The sequence below is a fragment of the Heptranchias perlo genome, chromosome 3 (genome assembly GCF_035084215.1).
Source record: "Heptranchias perlo isolate sHepPer1 chromosome 3, sHepPer1.hap1, whole genome shotgun sequence".
NCBI lineage: Eukaryota > Metazoa > Chordata > Chondrichthyes > Hexanchiformes > Hexanchidae > Heptranchias > Heptranchias perlo.
Genome location: NC_090327.1, coordinates 99,222,962 through 99,241,329, shown reverse-complemented (window position 1 = coordinate 99,241,329; position 18,368 = coordinate 99,222,962). Strand labels below are relative to the sequence as shown.

The 18,368-nt window shown below is 42.7% G+C and overlaps 1 protein-coding gene across 3 annotated transcripts in view; it reads right to left on the bottom strand.

The window, feature by feature from the left end:
* Positions 1–18,368, bottom strand: part of fbxl2 (F-box and leucine-rich repeat protein 2) — a 180,942-nt gene that overhangs the window by 33,597 nt on the left and 128,977 nt on the right. For all 3 annotated transcript variants that reach the window (XM_067981069.1, XM_067981076.1, XM_067981083.1), the window contains 2 exons: positions 15,058–15,118; positions 10,330–10,374 (listed from right to left, as the gene is read on the bottom strand). In XM_067981069.1, coding sequence (XP_067837170.1) covers positions 10,330–10,374; positions 15,058–15,118 — 106 coding nt within the window. The remainder of the gene's footprint in view (positions 1–10,329; positions 10,375–15,057; positions 15,119–18,368) is intronic.

The window sequence follows — 18,368 nt, the reverse complement described above, 5'->3', positions numbered from 1 at the left end:
TTGCGTTCTCAAGACTGTCACCTGCTATCTGCCATTCTAACCCTTGTCCCTTTTCTCTTTTTTTCTAGGTCCTTCTCGGCAGTGAAAGGCCAGTGTAGAAGCCGCCTTGGAGGAAAATCCTCCTGAGGATGCAACGTCAGTCACTTCATCCCTCCCAGGCACCAGCTTAGACATTGGCGCTCTGCATGGGTTAATGAAGCAGTAGGATCTGCACATGGTGAAACACCAAGCACGAGTCAGCAGCAGCAGGTACTAGTGGCAGGGACCGCCCAGGAGACAGCTCGCTGGAGGGCAAAGTCCTCTTCCAGCTCTAAAGATGAGGCCTTCAGGGGTGCAGCCATGAAAAGAAATCTGCTGGCCTCATCATGTGCCAAGGAGTTTCAGCAATTTGGCTGAAAGTGTGGAGAAGTCCACTTCCAGCCTGTGTGGCGACATCTCGCATGTCATCAACACTCTGCAGTCTACCGTGGAAAGTGCGGTCACCTCCAGGAACGCTGCAGCAGAGGTGCAGCAGTTTGCAGCCGGGCCTTCACATGCTCAAGCACCCAGAAGTCACCGGCCTTGAGCATCACAAGGGTCTCAACATGAGGAACAGTAGGCTTCCACCAGCTTTGCTGAGGCCACAAGGGAAACACCTCATTGGAGTAGCTGAGTTAGTAAACCTTCTTGTAAGAAAAGCACGGTTGGTTGATTACTTAGGTGAGAAATGACTGGAAGGCAATTATGATGTTTGCCATTAAATGAATCACCTTTATCACATTAAGTACTTTGGTCTACGTTGTAGTTAACTAGTAGCTTGAGCCTGCATTATCAGTATGTCATTAATATGGAAACTGTCTGAATGGTTTGAATGTTCTTCAATGCAAGATTATGGGAGTGGTGAAGGATGTAACAAGGACTGTTAAGCAGAGGGGCTCTGTGTCAGTTCTCAGGGCAGGGGAATAGGTCACCAAAAATTACTAAGCAATTAGCTAATCCCTCATATCTCTTGCTGCAAGGTGTTGAGGTTGCTTTCCTTTTTCTTCTACTTCTTCATCTTCCCCCTGGTCTTCCTTGTCCAATAAGGACTGCTGCTGCCCAGTTGTGCAGAGAAACACCTTGGAGTGCTTTCTATGCTAAAGGCACTGAGCAGTAGAAGACTTAGGAGAGATGACCAAAAGCATGGTCAAACAAATTGGTTTTGAGGAGACTTCTAAAGGCAGGGAGAGAGGCAGAAGGACTTAACGAGGGAGCGCTAAAGAATAGGGGTGAGACAGCTAAAGGTTCTGCTACTGCTATATTAGAGGGAGCAGGTGGTGCACAGAAGGCCAGAGTTGAGAACCGAAGTGGGGCATGTCTGCAGAAGGTTGCAGTGTCGGGGTGGGGCAAAGTAGTGGAGGGATTTGTCAATTAGAATTCTGAATTTGATGCATTGAGGGACAGTGAGCCACTGAGGATGTGGGTGATCGGCGAGCAGGACTTAGTGTGGAACAAGATGTGGATAGTGGAGTTTTGAACTGGTTGGAGTTGGTGAAGGATGGAGTTTGGTAGCAGGATGCAAAATTAGTGATATGGGCATGGAGTTTTTAAACCAGCAACTGAGTTAGATGGATTTGGTCTTTTGATGCTCAACTGGAAGAAATTCTGGCTTATCTATAACTTGATGTCAGATAAGAGTTTATGAACACAAAGGTGGTGGAGAGATACAGATGTATACCATCAGCTTATGTATGGCAACTGACCACATACCTACAAATAATGTTGACAAGGGGTAACCTATAAATGAGGAAAAGGGGTACTTCAGAGGTGGAGAAGCCACTGCTGACGATGAACTGGGGACAGATAGGAGCAGAACCACGAGGGCAGTCTTGCCTGTGGAGGAAAACCATGGAGGAGAGGTGATAACAACATGGAGTGGTGACCATGTTGAACATGATGGAGGCATCATGGAAGGATCATGTGCTGTGGTTGCAGTCACAGGAAATTGTGGGAGAAGGGAATACAGCACTGGGCAGTTATGATGCATTTGAAAATATTGAGAAGACAAAGGTTTAAGATTGGACAGTTGGAAAGGACATAGGACTAGAGTGTGGGCTTCTTGAGGACAACTAAACGGTACAAACAATTCTGAAGGCAAGCAGGGCAGTGCCTGAGAAAAGGGAGCCATTTACAATGTCAGCCACCACTGGCGTAATAAAAGGTCATTGAGCAGTCAGGAAATGGTAGTCAGGAAAAAGATCTCATGTGATAGACAAGCTTTGTGAGGGGCTGATACAAGAGCTTAATTGACTATGAAAGAATATTTGGACTTGAAGTTGTATACAGCCAGAAGGAAAACATGTGAAGCGCCTTGGGCCGCTTCACTACATTAAAAGGCGCTCTATAAATGCAAGTAGTTGTTGTTGTTTAGGGTGCAGCAGTACTCCCAAAAAAAGCTGAAAGAAGGCTGGCCCAAACTTTCAGCATTGAGGGAGAAGATTTGAACAACTAATGCCTAGTTTCCATTAGTTGCATTTAAAGTATATAATACTCACGTCACTGTCTACAGAGATATCAAACATATAATGCAGGTTCACTTAATATGGATGACAATATTATGTTATATAATATTTTATTAAAGTTTCAAATGATTTTAGTGGTCTTGCATCTACAATTTGTAAATATGAATAGAAAACAACTTGAAATGTGGCCTGGCAGTATTTTTTAAAAAATCTATATATGACTATCTGTTGAAACTTGGATTTATCATTATGCCATGGATATATCTTCTGGGGATGAACACAATGGTTCTGGAGGATAACTTCAGAGAGAATTTAGTCCAATTTTTCTCTGGAGACTATCAGAACTAGTGAGTATATAAATCAGTCACGGAGTAAGACCTCTGCAGAATAGAAACCTCCACAGTCTACCTCTCAAAAGATGCAGGGGAGAAGCCTATAAAGAAGAAAAGACATATCAGCCATAGCAGACAGGAGTCAGGAGTTTGACCCTTAAACCACCCACCACAGAACAGCAGGAGAAAAGGAATGCACCAAGGCCTCAACATACTGAACTTGGTACAGTTGCTTTGCAGGTTACATTATACAGTTTTATGACGACATTATTGGGTTGCAGCACATTATGTAAAACCATTAGCTATACTGATGTATATCTGAGCACGCTTCTTTCTCTATGTAGCAGTGATGATGCCAGTCACAGCTCCACTGAGTCAGCTGATGGCCAATTGATGGTAATGAGGATACAGCCTCTAGCTCCACTGTGGCTGTTTTGCAACTTCTATGGGATGACATTTTAAATGCTCCTTTCAGATAGTCAAGTTGAATGCATTATTCTGGCAGGACTTTGTACACTGCTCTTTAATGAATAATTTACTGATGACTATTTTAATTTCTTTTAATATGTAAAATACAATTTATTTACTTTCTTTTTTTGAAGACATGTAAAATACGTTGATCCTTAGCGCTGCTTCCTCTGGCGCCTTTTGTTCTTGATGCAGGTAGCCAATTACCATTTCGGAACTTTAAAACAAAGTAAGTAGGTATCTTACAAAGATCAAGTTCCCATTACATCTACTCTGCACTGTTTCCAGTATTCTGGGGCACATTCATAGATTGGTTACAGCACAGAAGGCAGCCATTTGGCCCATCAAGCCCATGCCGGCATTATAGTCTCTGATCCTCTGGGTCCCAATTTCTTTCATTTCTGCATGCAGAACGTAGCTTCTCTGGTGCTAATTTTTAAACAAAAGAATTTACATTGCATGAATACTTAGTTGTAACATTGTTTAAATTGCCTTTAATTGAATATCAAATATTTACACATGTAGAGAAAATGTTTCCACTTGTGGGGGAGTCCAAAACTAGGAGCCATAAATATAAAATAGTCGCTACTAAATCCAATAGGGAATTCAGGAGAAACTTCTTTACCCAGACGGGTAAGAATGTGGAATGCGCTACCACAAGGAGTAGTTGAGGCAAATAGCATAGATACATTTAAGGGGAAGCTAGATAAACACATGGGGGAGAAAGTAATAGAAGAATATGCTGATAGGGTTAGATGAAGTAGGGAGGGAGGAGGCTCGTGTGGAGCATAAACGCTGGCATAGACGAGTTAGGCCAAATGGCCCGTTTCTGTTGTCCCATTCCCCCCGCTATAGTTTCGACGTAACAATGTCATTAATTTCAATATTTCTTTTTTAATATTTCAAATGTGTCACAGAATGCATATAGAGATAAGATGTTAAACTAAGCCTGCCCTCTCATGTGGACGTAAAAAAAATCTAATAGCACTATTTGAATAAGAGCAGAGGGGTCGGTACTAGGACCACTACTTTTTTTTTGATATGGACTTGGGTGTACAGAGCACAATCGATGACTTGACTTAATGACTTGGACTTGGGTGTACAGGGCACAATTTCAAAATTTGCAGATTACACAAAACTTGGAAGTGTAGTAAACAGTGAGAAGAATAGTGATAGACTTAAAGAGGACATAGACAAGCTGGTGGAATGGGTGGACTCATGGCAGATGAAATTTAATGGAGAAGTGCGAAGTGATACATTTTGGCAGGGAGAACAAGGAGAGGCAATATAAACTAAATGGTACAATTCTAAAGGGAGTGCAGGAACAGAGAGAACTGGGGGTATATATAAATCGTTGAAAGTAGCAGGGCAGGTTGAGAAAGCGGTTAAAAAAGCATATGGGATCCTGGGCTTTATAAATAGATGGTAGCCATGATGTGGAGAAGCTGGTGATGGACTGGGGTTGACAATTGTAAACAATTTTACAACACCAAGTTATAGTCCAAGAATTTTATTTGAAATTCACAAGCTTTCGGAGGCTTCCTCCTTCCTCAGGTGAACGTTGTGGAAATGAAATCCTCGAACCCTTCGCATTTATAAATCACAGAACAATGCCTGGTGATTACAGATAGTCTTTCCAACTGCCCGCTGCCACGGCAATCACAGTGTGCAGACAGAGAGGTGTTACCTAAAAGGCCACCGAATATACAAACCACCAAAAAAAGAGGCAGAAACATAGAAAAGACAGCAAATGACCCATTATATTAAAAAACAGATAACATTTGTTCGCTGGTGGGGTAACGTGCAGCGTGACATGAACCCAAGATCCCGGTTGAGGCCGTCCTCATGGGTGCGGAACTTGGCTATCAATTTCTGCTCGACGATTTTGCGTTGTCGTGTGTCTCGAAGACCGCCTTGGAGTACGCTTACCCGAAGGTCGGTGGCTGAATGTCCTTGACTGCTGAAGTGTTCCCCGACTGGGAGGGAACCCTCCTATCTGGCGATTGTTGCACGGTGTCCGTTCATCCGTTGTCGCAGCGTCTGCATGGTCTCGCCAATGTACCATGCTCTGGGGCATCCTTTCCTGCAACGTATGAGGTAGACAACGTTGGCCGAGTCACAGGAGTATGAACCATGCACCTGGTGGGTGGTGTCCTCTCGTGTGATGGTGGTATCTGTGTCGATGATCTGGCATGTCTTGCAGAGGTTACTGTGGCAGGGTTGTGTGGTGTCGTGGACGCTGTTCTCCTGAAAGCTGGGTAATTTGCTGCGAACGATGGTCTGTTTGAGGTTGGGTGGCTGTTTAATGGCGAGTAGTGGAGGTGTGGGGATGGCCATAGCGAGGTGTTCGTCGTCATTGATGACATGTTGAAGGCTGCGGAGAACATGGCGTAGTTTCTCCGCTCCGGGGAAGTACTGGACGACGAAGGGTACTCTGCTGGTTGCGTCCCGTGTTAGTCTTCTGAGGAGGTCTACGCGATTTTTCGCTGTGGCCCATCGGAACTGTCGATCGATGAGTCGAGCGTCATATCTCGTTCTTACTAGGGCATCTTTCAGCGTCTGTAGGTGTCCATCGCGTTCCTCCTCGTCTGAGCAGACCCTGTGTATTCGCAGGGCCTGTCCATAGGGGATGGCCTCTTTGACGTGGTTAGGGTGGAAGCTCGAAAAGTGGAGCATCATGAGGTTGTCCGTGGGCTTGCGGTAGAGTGAGGTGCTGAGGTGCCAGTCTTTGATGGAGATTCGTGTGTCCAAGAAAGAAACTGATTCTGAGGAGTAGTCCATGGTGAGCTTGATGGTGGGATGGAACTTGATGTTATCGTGTAGTCTCTTCAGTGATTCCTCGCCGTGGGTCCATAGAAAGAAAATGTCGTCGATGTATCTGGTGTATAGTGTTGGTTGGAAGTCCTGTGCAGTGAAGAAGTCCTGTTCGAACTTGTGCATGAAAATGTTGGCGTATTGGGGTGCGAATTTGGTCCCCATGGCTATTCCATGACACGCAACACGGGACGCAACCAACAGAGTACCCTTCGTCGTCCAGTACTTCCCCGGAGCGGAGAAACTACGCCATGTTCTCCGCAGCCTTCAACATGTCATCAATGACGACGAACACCTCGCTATGGCCATCCCCACACCTCCACTACTCGCCATTAAATAGCCACCCAACCTCAAACAGACCATCGTTCGCAGCAAATTACCCAGCTTTCAGGAGAACAGCGTCCACGACACCACACAACCCTGCCACGGTAACCTCTGCAAGACATGCCAGATCATCGACACAGATACCATCACACGAGAGGACACCACCCACCAGGTGCATGGTTCATACTCCTGTGACTCGGCCAACGTTGTCTACCTCATACGTTGCAGGAAAGGATGCCCCAGAGCATGGTACATTGGCGAGACCATGCAGACGCTGCGACAACGGATGAACGGACACCGCGCAACAATCGCCAGATAGGAGGGTTCCCTCCCAGTCGGGGAACACTTCAGCAGTCAAGGACATTCAGCCACCGACCTTCGGGTAAGCATACTCCAAGGCGGCATTCGAGACACACGACAACGCAAAATCGTCGAGCAGAAATTGATAGCCAAGTTCCGCACCCATGAGGACGGCCTCAACCGGGATCTTGGGTTCATGTCACGCTACACGTAACCCCACCAGCGAACATATGTTATCTGTTTTTAATATAACTGGTCATTTGCTGTCTTTTCTATGTTTCTGCCTCTTTTTTTTTGGTGGTTTGTATATTCGGTGGCCTTTTAGGTAACACCTCTCTGTCTGCACACTGTGATTGCCGTGGCAACGGGCAGTTGGAAAGACTATCTGTCATCACCAGGCATTGTTCTGTGATTTATAAATGCAAAGGGTTCGAGGATTTCATTTCCACAACATTCACCTGAGGAAGGAGGAAGCCTCCGAAAGCTTGTGAATTTCAAATAAAATTGTTGGACTATAACTTGGTGTTATAAAATTGTTTACAATTTATAAATAGAGGCATAGAGTACAAAAGCAAGGAAGTTATGTTGAACCTTTATAAAACACTGGTTCGACCACAACTGGAGTAGTATGTCCAATTCTGGGCATTGCACTTTAGGAAGGATGTGAAGGCCTTAAAGAGGGTGCAGAAAAGATTTACTAGCGTGGTTCCAAGGATGAGGGACTTCAGTTATGTGGATACACTGGAGAAGCTGGGATTGTTGTTCTTAGAGCAGAGAAGGTAGAAAGGAGATTTGATAGAAGCATTCAAAATCATGACGGGTTTAGATAAAGTAAAGAGAAACTGTTCCCACTGGCAGAAGGGTCGAGAACCAGAGGACACAGATTTAAGGCAATTGGCAAAAGAACCAAAGGCGACGTGAGGAAAACATTTTTTACTCAGAGTAGTTATGATCTGAAATACGCTACCTGAAAGGGTGGTGGAAGCAGATTCAATCGTGGCTTTCAAAAAGGAACTGGATAAATACTTTGCAGGGCTATGGGGAAAGAGCAGGGGAACGGGATTAACTAGATTGTTCTTACAAAGAGCTGGCGCAGGCCCGATGGGCCGAATGGCCTCCTTCTGTGCTGTAACCATTCTATGATTCTATGAATTCTCCTGCAGTCCTGGCCAATTTTAATCCCTCAACCTACACCACACAGATTATCTGGTCATTTGTCTCACTACTGTTTGTGGGACCTTGTTATGTGCAAATTGGCTGCCACGTTTCCTTCATTACAGCAGCGACTACAATTCAAAACTACTTCATTGGTTGGGAAGTGCTTTGGAACACTGAAGTTGTGACAGGCACTATATAAATGCAAGTTCTTTTTTAATATTACATAAGGATAAAGACATCTTTCTCATTTGAATAGTAGCAAATTAGTATTTATGCAAGGCCATTTTTATCTAGATGATGCCCTGCACATAAAACTTCTCGATTCAGACATCAGTTTCAACTCCTCCTCAAGGGCGCTATCGCTTTCTCTGGAGAAGGGATTTGCCATGTTTGGTCTGTATCAGGAAAAGTACAGGAAAGTTCACCAGTGGGTGGTTAAGCAGGACTCTAGAGACCTGACAAACTCTGTACTGCCTACCTGGCCTGGAGGAGACAACCATAGGTTATAACAGTCTTCCCTAGTTTTGGCTGCTGATCAACAGAAATTATGCTTGTGCCCCAGTTGAGCTGCAATGCAACCACTATACTCAGAGATACGTACCAGTTTGTCACTGTGCCTTGAATCTCCTAGTGGTCTGAGGACCCTGCTAAAAGAGAAGTGCCCCTTGTCTTGTCCATCTCTGAGCAGACATTTCTCTTTGTTTTCCTGTCTTGCCATTCTTCACCTTTGACAGAATGGTACCTTTGAATCCTCAGCTGGCAAGTCACATCAGTGCCATATAGGTCAGGATTTCCCTATCGATAGTTGATGCCTTGGATTGAGGGTCAGTACTGAAATTTAAACCAAGGCTGCAACTTGAGAGGCTGAAGACATAGAACTAAAGGTTTCCTTAATGCGGTTCCACTTTGAGACTTGTGCTTGACTATATGCTGACATTAGGGTCAGTGGGCTTGGTATCTTGAGTCCACCTGTATGGGCATCCCCTCCTTTACACTCAATTCTCTCCCTCTCTCTCACTTGAGAGTAGAAGCGGTGGTTACAAAACTGGGTCCAAAGGGTGTCAGGATCAATCAAGTTTTCACATTCAAGTGGCCAATTACTTTTGGATTTTATCACTCATTTTGGACCAAATCTCAACAAGCATTGAAAAAGCTGTTAATCCTCACCCTTGTGTGGGAGCACACAGATATGTCTGTCTGCCCCCACAGTTTGGTCTGGGAAGAGAGAGATATCTGTATGTTGTACATATATTTCTGTGCTGCATAAGTGAAGATATGAAGTGATGTATATAAATTGCAGAATACCAAAGTAGTGCAGAAACTGGTGGCAGGACATTGAATACTTTGATTCTTGGACCAGCTATGATCTTAACATTCAATACAAGCAAGCAAACTGCTCCATTTATCCACTCCATAGATAACATCCAAAGAATCCTTCACACATTGGCTAATTATATTAACCAAGGGAAAAATGTTTTAACAGTAAGACTAAAACATCTAACCAGTGAGTCTTTTTAAATGCTTCCTTTATATCATATGCATTTGATGCTCTTGTGACCCATGTGTTAGACACTAGAAGTACATGCCAAGATACTATAATTTACTAAAATTATGGCACAGAATGCATCAAAAGTGGTGGTTTCAAAAAGGTACCTTTTAGATCCTTAATGTGGAACACTGGTTATTCATGTTGTTAAATGAGTTTTCATAAAAAGTTTCCAACAGCATAATGCACCTTTAAACAGATTAACCCATCAATCTCATGGTTATCAACAGTAGACATAAGAACACAGATAGTCAGAATATTACATCTATTCCTATATAACAGGCATCTATCCCTATATAGCAGAATCATGTATCAGAGGACTTGGGGGAAGAAATGGGCAGCTGTTTTGACTTGGTTTCAGGATAGCAAACCTAGTTTAGGAAGAAATTATTTTTTTTCCATTGTTTTTACAAAATCTGAAAAAAATGTTTTGATAGAGGTTGCAATTATCTAATGCAACACAGTGGCAGCATAAACAACTTTCAAGTAAGTACAGTGAAGGACATATGTAAGGCTTCTCCAACTCTGCCCCAACAAGATATTTAACTCAAATGTCAGGAACTCTAATCCCTACTGCATCAAGGTGAATTCTCAGTGCCAAATTATAAAACATTCTGTACTGTGGACAATGCCCAGTGGAATTAGGTTATAAGTGTCCAAATTGACTTCACATAGATCCCATAGGGGAATAAAGATCAACTCATCATTCTGGGCTGGTTTCAAACCCAGGTGCCACAGATGAAAACACAAGTTACGATCCCAAACTGCCAACCAGTCACTCCTTCCACAAAATAAAAAATCTCTCTGCTTTAGTATTAACTTAGAATAGCTATATAGCAATCCTTCTACCAACAATAGCTCAAATACAACCAAATACAAATGGAACAGACTCAAGAGAAATTCTTACCAGAATACACTCTTCCAGATCCATCTTTTCAAGTTCATGACAATTCTAGAATACAGTTCAAGAAAGTTACTTATGACGTGTTCCAGTAGAATGTCCTATGCAAGTTATACATTTTCTCTACCATACTGTAACATCTTAGCACACTTTTAAAACAGTATTTTATGTACACTATTTTGATCCAACTTTATTGGTGTTCTGAAATATATTAACAGTTTGCAGCACTGATTTAATCTTTTGGAAAAGAAAAAGCCTACTTTTCATTCTTTGAAGCAAAGGCACTATACACATCACAAATTGGGCAGCATCTGTACTATTTTTGCTGGGGGGAGGGGGAGATCAGAGGGACTATTTCTCCAAGATGCTTTGATGTGGTGATGTCATGACATTGAAAATATTATATATGCAACCCCTCTCCTTATTCCACACAGTATACAAGAAAGCCATATCCTTGAGACAGCAATTTGTTTTGGCCTGCAGATTTCCATTGTAATTATCTCCTGAAATGGCCTAAGGGGTGGACAGATGAGAGAATGGTATGTGGAAGAAGCTGCTGACTGGAAGAATGAAGATGACATTACATGCTAGATCATTTTTCTTGGTATTCTCCATACATTGCTGGAGTGCTTCCATATGATGAATTGCTTTGAAGTTTGGTCACTGTTGTGATGTAGGTGAACACAACAGCCACAGCCATTCTGTGCACAATATTCCACAAACTGTAAATGAGCTGAATGACCACGTGATCTTCACTGCCCATGGGTCTTGATTTAACATTTCTTATAGTTGACTGGTAGAAAGATGAATAGAAAGGAGGGATTATCAATTCCTTGTGGACGGAAATAAATAATTACTTTTAGTAGGAATTTGAGATGTAGTCTAAAAACCGCTTGATCAATGCGTCATAATTGGTACAACTGATCAGTATCTGGATTGGACTTTAAATACAGCTAAATCAACACGCTTCCAAAACAGGGATTTTACACCACAGGAGCCAAGAGATTCAAAAGACTAAAATATAGGTCCCAAGGAGGAATGAGTGGTAGTCACAGGATTAAAGGTCTAGACCCATATGATGAAGCATAAAATTAGAAGATGGTACCCAAGGGAATCCAAGAACTACATTGTGGAGACCACCAATTGCTATGTCTACACAAAAAGATGTGTTTCTGCCACAGCTCCGCAAGGTATTAAATATGAAGATCAAAAAAAATACTAAACAGGCTAAGTTCATGTGAGGAGGACCAATAAAAAACAAGGCTGTCACCAAAGGGAAGACCTTCAACTAAAACATTTGTCTCAAGTCACAATGTAAAATGAAAGCAAGCTGGGTTTGAGTGGAGCACTTGGCTAGCAAGAGACCCTCTTAACTGTGGAAAAGTGAGATCAGATCAGTGTTTTATAATGAAAGGATGCCCAAGAGCTAGTTTGCAAGGTGTATATGGGATTACCAGAATCACTATCGTCTCTTCTGTTTTTCCAGAGAACCATAAAGACCAGGGAAAAGGGAGGATATGTGTCCTTGAGGAGAAATTAGGGAGCTGGTGATAGGTGATGCAAAGAGGCGTACTGATGGGCAATCCCAAATCCTGAAATGCTCTAGATTACCTCTCATTAGGCTGCACTGTGGGAAAACTCACTGTATTGGCTGCTGTGTTATCTGCCCCAGTTCTATTTTGTGCCAAGTGTTATCCCATGGTCAAAGCACCAACATGCAATTATTCTGTACTGAGAGCAGGTCCTGTCCTGCTATGTATTGCAGTACTGTCGTCGTAACTGTCTAGAGAGACAGTGGCTTGTCTTGAACCACAGATTGAAAGTGGCTGAGGCAAAAAGATACCAAAGTTTGAGCCTATTAAAACTTTGTAGATTCTGCTGTCCAGTGGTCTTGGTCTTGTTTTGACTCTAAGAAATATTTAATGAAGCCAAGCATCTTGTATGAAGATATTACATTTGGCTCCCACCACAAACTCTGTACCAAACAATTCCCTGCGTCAGCGAAGTTGGTGATGGGTTGCGTCTGCAAGCCTGAGGAATGTTTTGCTCCGGATCACCAAATGAGATCCAGAGCTCCAATTACACTAGCTGGGACAATGGAGGCCTGCTGAAGGATGACTAGGCAGACTGCTATTGCAGGGATCTCATAAGTAGTCTTGCTCTGGCATTATGAAGATGGCTACTGCCATTGACCAAGAACTGCTGCATTCCAATTTCCTTCTCAAAACAGTCTTTTAAACATAGTTTGGGGCCAAGACTACTTTTCCCAGGGCTGTCTAAACAGGGCATCTGCAAGCCCAAGTTTTGACTCCAAGTAAGATTTCTTATATTTAACAAAGCTAAGCATCTTGCATGAATCTATTGTTTTTGGCCCCCACACCACCAATTCCATCCCTCACTTGGCCACTGTTTCCTGCATAACCAAACTGTTCGCAACCTAGGCATCCTATTCAACCAAGAGCTGAGTTTCTGACCTCATATCCTCTCAGTCACAAAGACCACCAACTTCCACCACATTATCTGCCTCCACCCCTACCTCAGTCCAGCTGATGCTAAAACCCTTATTCAAGTCCTCATTACCTGCAGACTTGACTATTCCAATGCGCTCATGCTGGCCTCCTATCCTACATCATCAATAAAATTCAACTCATCCAAAACTCTGCTGCCCATATCCTATCCGGCACCAAGTCCCATTTGTCCATCACACCTGTACTTGCTGACCTCCATTGGCTTCCAGTTCCCTCAAAGCCTCAAATTTGAAATTCTCATCCTTGTGTTTAAATCCCTTCATAGTCTCACCCCTCCCTATCTTTTAACCCCGCCATCCCCCGCCTCCAATCACATTTTGTTCCTCTGACTCTGGCCTCCTGTGCATCCCCCTTCACTCTACCCATTAGCAGCTGTTCCTTCTGCTGTCTGGGTCCCACACTCTGGAATTCCCTTCCTAAATCCCTTGCCTCTCCACCTCCCTCTCCTGCTTAAAATCCACCTCTGTGATCAACTGTTTGGTCATCACTTCTAATATTTTTTTCTTTGACTCAGTGTCCATTTTTAAATTATGCTTCTGAAGAACCTAGGAATGTTTTTCTACATTAAAGGCACTATATAAATGCAAGATTGTTGTTGCAGCATGCATTGGAAGGTGCTATCTGAGGTGTCTTGACAGGGATCTCACACAAGCTAGTCATATAGATAAGGATAGATGTGCAAGCGTTGCAGCTGCAGAAAGTCTACAATTAAAGAAGCAAGTTTAGTGAATATCCTGGGGGCAGAAGGCTGAAGGTCAGCACTCTGTGCTGGCAGCTGTAAACGTGGAAATTAAACCTTGGATGACCAGATGAAAGTAGAGATCCTTTAGGTCTATTGTGGTCAGTCACCTGGACCCAGCAACTGAATGATCTGAAGCAGCATTACCACCTTGAACTCCTCTCGAGGAACTTCTTCACGCATCTGAAATCCAAGATTAGATGGACTCCTCACAATATTTTAGGAGCTATTGAATTCTGCCTGCATATTGTCTTGTGGTATATGTGGCAATCACAGCTGCAAGAATTGCCACCAGTTCGAGATTCCCAAAGTAGTTGGAGTGAAGAATTGCACAGAAACACAGGTGCTCCAATTTGACGTGAAAGGCGTACCCTCTGTTGAAAGAGCAGTTATCCACTCACTTTACTTCATCAACGTCCGGTTCCAAGTATCAGCTGCCTCGACAGGCTAAGGGCTCCCTGGGGATAGGACCTTCAGGCTAGACTAAGTGTTGTGGGAGGGATAAGTTCAGCAAAGTTTACTGCATTCTCAAACAGAGGAATTAATGGAGTCAAAACCTTTAGTCAATAATGCCAAGAGATTCCTGCACCATCTCTGGCATGGGGCCCTAGATAACCACACAGACCCTCAGCAGAGGTAGGAGGTGGGGGACTGACCAAAACCCACAGTAAATGGCTTTGAACTCTCCTAGTACTTAAAAGTTTAACATCTAAGAGGGGACTGCTAAGAAGGGTTCCGAGCCTTTGGGGGCACAGGGGCAAGAGGTGGAGAGTTCACCCAAGCTGTATTATGCTGACAGAGGCATCAATGTCAATCAGGAAAATGACTAGCAAGCTAGCTGAGACAATCTTTCCTAATCAGCACCATTAAGTCCAACTGCTGCACCATGGAACCTTTCTGAGGCTGACAGCATTGAGCCTGATAAGTGAAGTTCTGGTGGACACAAGCTTTAAAGTTAAAGCAGATCTACAGCAGTGTGCATCATTCTTTGAAAAGAATCAGTGTCAAAAAATTGTGTAGGCATGGTAGAACAAAGATAAATTCAGCAGAACAATGACAAAGAGAGGCAAATACCAGTTGGTACTGCATTTTCACTAATGCAGGAAGGGGAAAGGATAATTTAGCAGAATAAAGACATGAATGTTTTATTGGTGCAGGGAAAAGCAAACTGGGGTCTCTCAGGTTTGGTTCTGCTAACATACCGCACAGTAGCAGCAAAGATCACATGGACAACACTCCCCGATGTCATGACCGCCATGTTAAAACTTCAAAGCATGCCTTGTGATTTATCCCTGGTAAAAATGATACAGATGCAAGCCTACTCCACCAGTGATGTGGAGGACATCATGATTGGAGAAGAATTCATTAGTTCCATTTTAGTAAATGGTATTTTACACATGCACACACAATAACTAAAATCTGTAAAACCCATGACTGCCAAGAGTGGGTATCCCAAAAAAAACTTACCCTTGCTAAAACTGTAAAACCAGCATCTGTCAAATGCGAACATCGTGCTACCTCCAAGATCCTGAAAGAATTACACCACCACTTCATAAATCATTTCTAAACTCAGTCCTAACATATTACAGGAGTGAAATTATTCTTTAATCTGCATGTTCTTCTATAATTAACGACGAGTTAACAAAATTTCAGCAATGTACAAATTGAAACATGGGATTTCTATGAGCACAATTTCGTTGGCTGCTCATTAATTATGGAGACATACAGGTATTTGCCATTCATTAAGATCAATTTCACTCACTACGTCAATGTACTTCAAGCCTGCAGTGATTATTAGGGGGCATATGAACCACACATCTTCCTTAGCATAAAGTGGTTTCCATATCAACCCAACATAAGGTGAGCAATAAAAGTACAGAATATCTTTTACAAAGTATAATTTATTTCTTTCTCCTCCTAATGTACAACTATACTGTTCTACTTGCACGTCCTCATCCTTGTACCGAAACCAAAATTTGAGGGGGAAGTGCAAGGACGACTTTCTGGAGAAGGAGCTGGTTGCAGTGCTTGCAAGCAGGAGGCACTATCACCTGCCGTCATACTGAGCGCAATTAAACCCAACGTTCTCTGAATACAAATGCTGCTTTACTTTTGACTCAAGTATACATTTGCTCACAGCTCATTTCTTCAACCCAAGTTCAGGAAAAAAATTAAACCCAAAAATCAGAATGCCCAACAATGAGTGACTGGTCTTTTGTGTACACCACCAGAGCACGTCGACTTTAAAGGCATACAATTATAAAACCAAGGTTAGTAAATTCCTTAGGTTAAGAATTACCGCCCTAAATATTACTCTGTAAACTGTAAGTGGGAATAAAACAGAGTGCGCAAAATAGGTTAGAAATTATCTAGAGATTCCCCCACAGCCAAGGGGCTCAATGCACTTCCAGGTGCCCTACTAAGTTATGCAGACTAGGGTGGTCTTAGGTTTAATACCCTGTCGGTGTTGAGTTGGTGGATCTCAGCTCGATCATTAGAAGTGCTCCAACTGGTCTCAACCATTCAAGGTTGGGGGGGGGGGGGGGGGAGAAAAAAAAGAGAGAACATTAAAAAAAAAAATCACCTGGGGTTCCTGCTCAGTTGATAAGTCTTCAGAGAGACAAGGCCCAAATACCCATTCCTGGACCTTCATCAGCAGCATCATCACAGAATCCACCAACATCCTAGGAGCCACCATTGACCAGAAGCTTAATTGGAAGAGCCATATCAACATCATTGAAACAAGAAAAGGGCAGAGGCTGGGTACTCTGCAATGAGTGAGTCAACTCCTGACCACTCCATGTCTTTCCACCTTCTATGAGGCTCAAGTCAGGTGTGAGGAAATACTCATCACTCGCCTGATGGATGCAGTGCAACAACATTCAAGAAGTTTGACACCTTCCAGGAAAATACAGTCTACTTGATCAGTGCCCCGTCACTGAACTCAATCTCCACTCCCAGCGTACTAGCTACAGAATGCACTGCAGCAACTTACCAAGCATACTTTAACAACACTTCCCAGTCCTGCAACCTCTACCACAGAGAAGGCCAGGAGCAGCAACTTCACAGGAACACCATCACCTGCAAGTTCCCCTCCAAGTCACATTTCATTCTGACTGGACATATAGTCATTCCTTCATCGTTGCTAGGTCAAAATCCTGCAATTCCCCACTCAATACAGTCACGGGAGCATCATCACCACCACAGAGTGCAGCGGTTCAAGGAGACGGCACCGCCTTCTCAGGGCAACTAGAGATGGATAATAAATGCAATCTTGCCAGCATCACCCACATCCAAAGGGTGGACACAGTTGTGTGTGTGTGTGTGTGTGTGTGTGTGTGTGTGTGTGTGTGTGTGTGTGAACACCGACTGAACACAGGCAAGAACTCTATTGTTGAATAGCAGCTTAACATATGATTAACGGACTCGAAGGAGATATTGGAACGTTGCTGGCACCTGTGGGACCATATCTCAATAAGACTTCTCTTGAAGCGGGAGAAAAAGATGGAAATTTGGGTTAAAAAAGGGAGGGAAAAATGATTCATTTGCATCTAATGACTGGATTACAACCCAATCCTGAATGATGGGCTAATGGTCCCTTCATAAAGTTTCTAGGATTTTAAACTACATATCTTTAATTATATGTCTGATGCAAGCATAGACAATTCCTTCTAAATGGTAATGTTATCAACTCTACACAATTTTGCCTGTCACCGTTAAAATAATTTTATCCATTTAAAAGCAGCTAATCTTAAACATAAGAAGCACATGATTTTATTTAGCAAAAAGAAAAAGCCATTAGGTCCAATAAGTCTGTCCATACTTGGTTAATCTCAATCCCACCTACTCATCATGTTACCATATTCCTCAATCACTTCCTTCTATAATAGTTACTTTACAACCCATTTGTACTATTGGTTTCAGTGGCCTCTCAGGTCACTTATTCTATATTGCTCTTTATGGAAGAAAAAAAATTCTGATTTCCTTGTTATTTCTGATTTCTTTTTAAACTTATGTTCTTTCTGTTAGAGTGTTCAACCCGCCTGAAGCAACTTTGTCATTTCCCTTCATGATCTTGAGAACTTCAGTTAGGTTATCTCAAAATTCTACCCTTTTCCAAAGTAAACAACTTCCTTATCCTTTCCTCATAATCCCAATTCACTATACCCAAGATCATCATTATAGTTCATTTCTATACCCTCTGATGGGCAATAATCCTGATTAGGTGAGCAACTGGATTATAGTATACCAAATGGAGTCTGACCAACATCGTTTATACTCTATCCCTTGTTAATGTTTCTCCGAGGGAGTGACATCAAAATGGACAGAAACTGAATTATCCCTTCCCAGTTCTGATTACTTTTCTGCTTAAACATACAATAAAAAACACATCAAAATAATACACAAAAGTAAATTACTCTAGTTTTGCAGATTTGTTGATTTTTATTTCATAATATGCAAATAGAATCTTCCTCTTTAGTATTTAATAGTGCCAAAAGCATTTTAAATTATTTTGGTAAATTACAATTTGTGGTCCAGGTTTATTGCACACTGCACAAACTTGAGCTGAGTTTCAAATCCTGCATCCAGTCCATCACCATCAGTTGGTTCCTCACCTCTCCAGTGACTTCAAAATCCTCATCTTCAAGTCACTCATGACCTTGCTTCTCCCTAACTTTGCAACTTCCTCTAACCTACACCCCTGCCCACACCCTTCGCTCATCCATCTCTTGCCTACTATGCATTCATTGCCTCCTTCCGCTCTACCGTGCTTAAAT